Source organism: Syzygium oleosum, unplaced genomic scaffold (assembly GCF_021117445.2).
Source record: "Syzygium oleosum isolate NSW1041296 unplaced genomic scaffold, Sole_v2.1 Sole_v2.08, whole genome shotgun sequence".
In the NCBI taxonomy this organism is placed as follows: Eukaryota; Viridiplantae; Streptophyta; class Magnoliopsida; order Myrtales; family Myrtaceae; genus Syzygium; species Syzygium oleosum.
Genome location: NW_026607492.1, coordinates 3,520,577 through 3,526,687, shown reverse-complemented (window position 1 = coordinate 3,526,687; position 6,111 = coordinate 3,520,577). Strand labels below are relative to the sequence as shown.

The following is a 6,111-nucleotide window of genomic DNA, read 5'->3' as shown; positions in this document are numbered from 1 at the left end:
ATACCAAAAGAGAAAATAAAATCGAAAAGCTGGCTAGGTAATAGCTAAGTGTTAACCTCAAACCAAGGGTACGACAAAGGATAAAAGCAATCATTAAGATAGTTGTGCAATTAAAATTTAGATAATTGCGTTCACATTCTTTACTTTCCACTCAAAATCAAGTCTTGCTACTTCACTTTCTAATCATGGTATATTAACAAGCAACTTGTGCCTTGAGCACTAGCATCGGACGTGGTTGGCTGATGACTTGGTGTTGATCCAATTTTGAACAAATTTTTTCCAATTTAACCAGATTCGACTCCTTTAGGAATACGGAATAATCTCCGGTGCATTATGCAAAGTACCAATTATCAAGTGTCCCTTTTTTATGGGGTCAAGTGATCAAAATCGTTTTCTTCGGGGTGCCAAAATGGATTACAAGGTTTTAGATGGACTGGATTTGGAATTTGGAAGCAATCGGGGCGAAAGAAAGTGGTCATTCACAACGGCGCCGCTTGGAAAGTCGGACGATACGGCGCCGTTTACCTCCGCAAGCTACTTCTACCGAGTCAGTTCTCTCACACTGTCTCGTCTCTCTTCTCACATTCACCGTCGTCTCAGCTTCGTCGGACGCTCGCGCGCAAGGGCGAATTAGGGTTTGGTTCCGGCGTCGAGAGGAAATGGCCATGGCCGGGCGCATCAGATCGAGCCTCCCTCTCCTCAGCAGGGCGATGGCCGCAGCCGATTCGCTCTCGGGTCAGAGACGCGCTCTCGGCCGCGCTCTGCTGTGCCCTACTTTCGCCAAATCCGAGGTACCTACTGATCGAGAGAAATGGAAAAGGGAAGAAGTGTTGGATTTGGGATCGCAATCTGTATCGTAGTACGGCTTTCGAATTTTGCTGTCTGAATTTGGGCAGGTGTGTTGTAGGGATAGGTATGGCGCACATTGGGATTTGATGATCTCGTTTGTCATGTTTTTTTAGAGAGATCGGTCGGGGCGGTAGCTCTTTGATCGCAATTTGACGCAATTTTATCGACTACGATGAGCTGGCTGTTCAAGGATGCTGTCGTTATAGTTTGTGACAATGAGTAATGAGTTTAGTTCTATTTTGCTTTGCTTGTCGGTTGTCTGGTTGTTGACGTGTTTCTGCGAAAAACAGGGGAAAGTAGGAGGGAATGGCAACTAGGGAAGCTGCATTACATGGAGTTTGTTGACTGAAGTGTGTGAATGTCTATGATCAATTGGTTTCTTCTTGTTTCACTGGCAGCTCCTTTCTTGTGGTAGCAATTGTGGACTATCACACTGATTCTTACTTTTTTGGTTTTGTGAAATTGATTAAGTAAGACAGGATCTTCTTGGAGACTTTCTGTAAGATGTCGTAGTTTCTTAGTTACACCCATTAGCACGGCTTTATCTCCAGCCGTTAGTTGCTTGTTTGCATGAGATGATGCAGATTATGATGTCCGAACTTTGAAAAGCATATATGTCCATTTCATTTTTCATATGCTGTTTGACATTGGCTTCTTGCAGGTTTCGAGGGATTATTCTACTGATTTGGTAAAGAAGGGCGACAAAGTCAAGGTAACTAAATTGTTCACGATGCTCTTAAGAAAAATCCTTTTTTTTATTTTAAGGGACAGTCTGTTGTAGGAAACGCTGTTTTCTCTTTCATATGCTTGGAAGGAGACATCCTCCTCTTCTGTAGGAAATTTTCTTACCTGGGATTGGAATGTTCTCATTGAATGCTCCCTCAATCTGCATTCGCTATGTAAATGCTCGATGGCTTTAATATCCTAGTCAAAGCTACCATTCTCATTGAACTCTGTTTTAGTCAATGTAAACTCGAGATATGTTACGGTGCAAACAATTGAGTTTTCACTATGTAGACAACTCTTCCCTGATTATGTAAGGTAAGGAAGCTATTGAGGTCTGTAAAAGATTGGGAAATTGAGAATAGAGTGATTTAACTTGGTCTTCTTCTGCCTGTGTGGCAATGCAGGTGCCTCTTGTCTTGTATGGTGGTTCAGGAAACTATGCTTCTGCTCTATACCTATCTGCAGTGAAGGCTAATGCCTTGGATAAGGTCGAGTCTGAATTTGTTGACCTGGTGGAGGCCTCAGAAAGGAGTTCTACTTTTTCACAGTTTATGAAGGACTTAACTGTTCCTGCAGACATTAGAGTGAAGGCTGTTAATGCTATCTGCGATGAAGCTAAATTTTCGGAAGTCACAAAGAACTTTTTGGGTATGAGATTCTGCTCTACCTTGTTAGATGTGATTACTAATAACTGTTGTTTTTTTTTATTGCCTCTATGATTGAGAACAGTAGTCGGCTTACATTGTATCTCGCTTTATACACTTCTCTTGGTCCATTTAATAGCGAATTCTGCATCGTAACAAGAAATATTTCTTGAGCTCATTCTGCATTCATCTGTATATTTGGAGAAACTGACACTTTGGTTTTGCGTCATTTTTCCTTTCTGTCAGACTAGTAGCATCCCCCCCAAATTTTCAGTAGGAAGTAATTGGTGGAGCTTATGTGTCTCAAATATGTACTGCAATTTCTTTGTTTGTTCTGTTGCTAGTGCTTTTATGCTTTATATATATGTAACCAATTGGTGCTTGGTTATAGCTCTTAGCTTGCAATCATGTTTTGAAAGTTCCTTGGAGTATTATTCCACTTGTTTGCTAGGGTGGCTCATTGTTGTTATCCGCCTTTTACTTTCTCTTGTTGTAGTTGGTGACAAGTTGCTGCATGAACCACCTCTTGAAAACCTTATAGTTCTACTGTTGTCATTTCATATTCAGTGACACCTCTTACTAGTGGTATGTTATATACCAGTGCGTGGTCCTTGATATGGCTGATCCATGTTTAGTAGAGCATTCATTTTTTGCAAGATCTTTAGCGGTGTATTGGTTTGTATCCATGACCTCATTTTTCCTTAAAAAAGCCTGGTGTGACTTATGTAGGTTGAAGATGCTGCCTTTCTGAGCTCATTTGCCGTCTCCGGTTGTCCCTGGCATTTGTATACTTGATAGGATATTATTCATTTATTAACATCAATCACTTACCATATACTCCACATGGCTGGACTGTACAGTGCCTTCTAGCTGTGTCTTGGTACCCCTTTGGTAGGCTTTTGATTGTAGTTATTGTCTTTGGCTGGCTTAATTTCATTGCTGCTGCGTGTTGTGGTCAACTTGATGTCGTTGTTTTGATGGTTTAGGCATTTGCTTGCTAGTCATCTCTGCAATGGATTATAGCGTCCGTGCATTGTTCATGCTCTTCTTATGATGACCCCCTTTCAATATTTTCTCTGTTGCTTTTCCTCCATTTCTGCGAAGTTACCTTTGCGAGATTCAATATGGGCTTCTGCCTTAACTACTTGATGGATTCCATATGGGCTTCTGGCTTAATTTCATTACTGCTGCGTGTTGTGGTCAACTTGATGTTGTTGTTTTTATGGCTTAGGCATTTTCTTGCTAGTCATCTCTGCAATGGATTATAGTGCTATGCATTGTTAGTGCTCTTGTTATGATGACCCCCTTTCAATATTGTCCCTGTTGCTTTTCCTCCATTTTGGCAAAGCTACCGTCGTTGCAAGGTTCCATATGGGCTTCTGCCTTAACTATTTGATTGATTGCCTTCATAGTTTGAGCCCCTTGGTAATGGGGTCACTTTCTTTCCCTTCACTGCATCTCTTTGCCATGCCGACTGTAACTATGCTCAATTGTCTTTTCTAGTTTTGCTGGCTGAGAATGGGAGGCTGAGATACCTAGTTGACATTATTAAGAAGTTCAGAGAGCTGACCATGGCACACAGAGGAGAAGTGAAGGCCATTGTGACGACTGTCATCGTATGTAATTTAGTTAGATGTACTCTCAGATGCGTGTGAATATGTGGTACTATTTATTTGGGTTCCATAATTTGAAGCAGCACAAGTCTTCCTTCTTTTGTTTTCTTTTAAGCTTACTGTGAAATGTTGTATGATATAATCCCTGCTTCAAGTAATGCAACACTGCTGTCACAGATTAGGCAGAACTGTGGAAATGTTTATCTAGACGAGCTCATTCAAAATATCGGCCAAATTCTAATTTTAATTTTATAATTTGAAAATTAATCAATCATATAAGTGTAGTATGGAGACATGCCTTGATTGGTTAAAATGTAGAATAGAGTAAAGTGAGGAAGCGATTGTGGTTGCATGGCAGTCAGCTGTAATGGTAGCTTACATAGAACTTTTGTGCTGCAATTCATTTTGCCTCAACAACAGCTTGTATCACTTTTGAAGATGAAACAGCCTTTGATTTCATAAGTTTTTGATTTATAATTCCTGTGAGTTCCTTCACTTTCCTTTAGTTCAATTGCCTCCACTTGCAATTTGTAAGGAAAAAGATTCCATGTAGTTGGTAGCATTGACAGTTTTAAGGATTCTCAGATGTAAGAGTTGCGTTTGTCTTTAGATTATATTTGGATATGTGCCCTGTACTTCATCTACTCGTGACTTCGCCTAGCAAACTGCTTTGCATAGTCTAAGTTATGTGGAAGTTGGAGTATTTTGGTGCTTCAAAGCTGTGGACTGCTGTGTAGTTGAAACTGATTTCTATGTTTCTTAAGGCATTTTCATTTCCTTCCAGCCGTTGCCCGCTGAAGAGGAGAAAGAGCTGAAGGAGACACTGCAAGATGTAATTGGAAAAGGGAAGAAAGTACAGCTTGAGCAGAAGGTGCGCAGTGAATTTGTATTTTATCCCTTTTTCAGTGTGTTGTGTCCTTTAAAATGGGAATTAATTGGAGTTGCTTGAATCTGGCAGATTGATCCCAGTATTCTTGGTGGGCTCGTGGTGGAATTCGACATGAAGGTCTTTGATATGTCTATAGTGACCAGGGCGAAGCAGATGGAGAGGTTTTTGCGGGAGCCCGTCAACGACCTCTTTTGAGATCTCATGTTTGTTTATGCTTGTCAATCAAGTTCTGTCAGCGCTTGAATGACAAAAAAGGAGCTTTGATGTTTCTTGCTTTGCTATCAGTTGCTGGTGGCCACAGCTTTGTTGTCAAATCCAATTTTTCCAATAAGAGCTACTCATTCCCATTTGTTTGGATCTAATTTCCAGTTCCATCAGACCTTTCTACACAGACCATCAGTGCTTTGCTCAGATGGTATAATGTTCGAAATCATTTGCCAAACAGTGCACATATTTCTGTATTGATTAAGCCTCTCATCGGAATTTTGTCTCTGCTTCATGCTCCTTGGTTTCTTGTGGAGATTGGGATCAAGATCTTGCCTTGAATTTCTTAGAGATGTGTTCTTTTCTAATGTTATCTGTGCTTACGGTTGCTTTTTCCCATTCTGTGTCGAGAACCTCCGGCCTTCGAGAAGCCTTCCAGAATAGCGGTGAATCTACACAAACGCTGCCGTGATTGCTACATATTGGATGGACTGCACAAATGCTTGGAGTCAGGGCTGTAGTCTCTCTTTCAATCTGCATTTTGATGGGTGCATTTCACAACACAGCAGACACTTCCCAGATCTCTGCTTGTACTGGTGTATTCCTGCTCCGAGCCCCTCACTTCGGGATCTCGCTGATGGAATGCATTGTGCTTGCGAGTCTACTACACTCGAGGAAAAAAGGAAAAACTTGGAATTACGTGAAATAATCGAAATTTTCTTTTCCACAAGCATCAGCTCCCTGGTGCTTAATTTTCTATTTTTAGCCAGCCTCCTTTTAACCAACCCCCCAAAAAAAGAAATCTGTACAGAGCAAGAGTCGTGATTTGGTTGAGAATAAAAATTCTCAGGAATTTCTAGGGGTTGTTCCTTTCTCTTGTTTTGACCTTTAAGTACAATTTTCAAATAAGGATATGTAGTGATTCCAAAGTGAATTTCATCTTAAACAAAATTTAAAATTATTAATATAGTCTCAAATAATGCTCGAACTCATTAGCCCGTCAAATATATGCCGCGTGCGACTTGCGTGCTTATTCCGATAGCAATACGAGAGGCAATTCACTTTTTTTACCGGCTGGCTTTGCACCGTAAAATTAAAAAAAAAAATATATATATATTTTTTATTTAAGAAACGCCTCAAAAGAATAATTTGGCCATGGGCAATCGCTCCTGTCTATAGCATTTCG

At 40.6% G+C, this 6,111-nt stretch overlaps 1 protein-coding gene across 1 annotated transcript; it reads left to right on the top strand.

Annotated features, from left to right (window-relative positions):
- Positions 1 to 568: 568 nt before the first annotated feature.
- Positions 569 to 5,163, top strand: LOC115684384 (ATP synthase subunit O, mitochondrial). Its single transcript, XM_030609123.2, has 6 exons — positions 569 to 791; positions 1,511 to 1,561; positions 1,980 to 2,223; positions 3,723 to 3,835; positions 4,617 to 4,703; positions 4,791 to 5,163. The coding sequence occupies exons 1-6, from the start codon at positions 660 to 662 to the stop codon at positions 4,914 to 4,916; spliced, it is 753 nt and encodes a 250-aa protein (XP_030464983.2). The 5' UTR covers positions 569 to 659; the 3' UTR covers positions 4,917 to 5,163.
- Positions 5,164 to 6,111: the final 948 nt, after the last annotated feature.

What these genes read in the sequence shown, in the direction of transcription:
- LOC115684384 (XM_030609123.2), top strand. Translation starts at nt 660, where the DNA reads ATGGCCATGGCCGGGCGCATCAGATCGAGCCTCCCTCTCCTCAGCAGG. An exon ending in CTACTTTCGCCAAATCCGAG is followed by an intron (nt 792 to 1,510) that starts GTACCTACTGAT and finishes GGCTTCTTGCAG; the next exon opens with GTTTCGAGGGATTATTCTAC. An exon ending in AGAAGGGCGACAAAGTCAAG is followed by an intron (nt 1,562 to 1,979) that starts GTAACTAAATTG and finishes GTGGCAATGCAG; the next exon opens with GTGCCTCTTGTCTTGTATGG.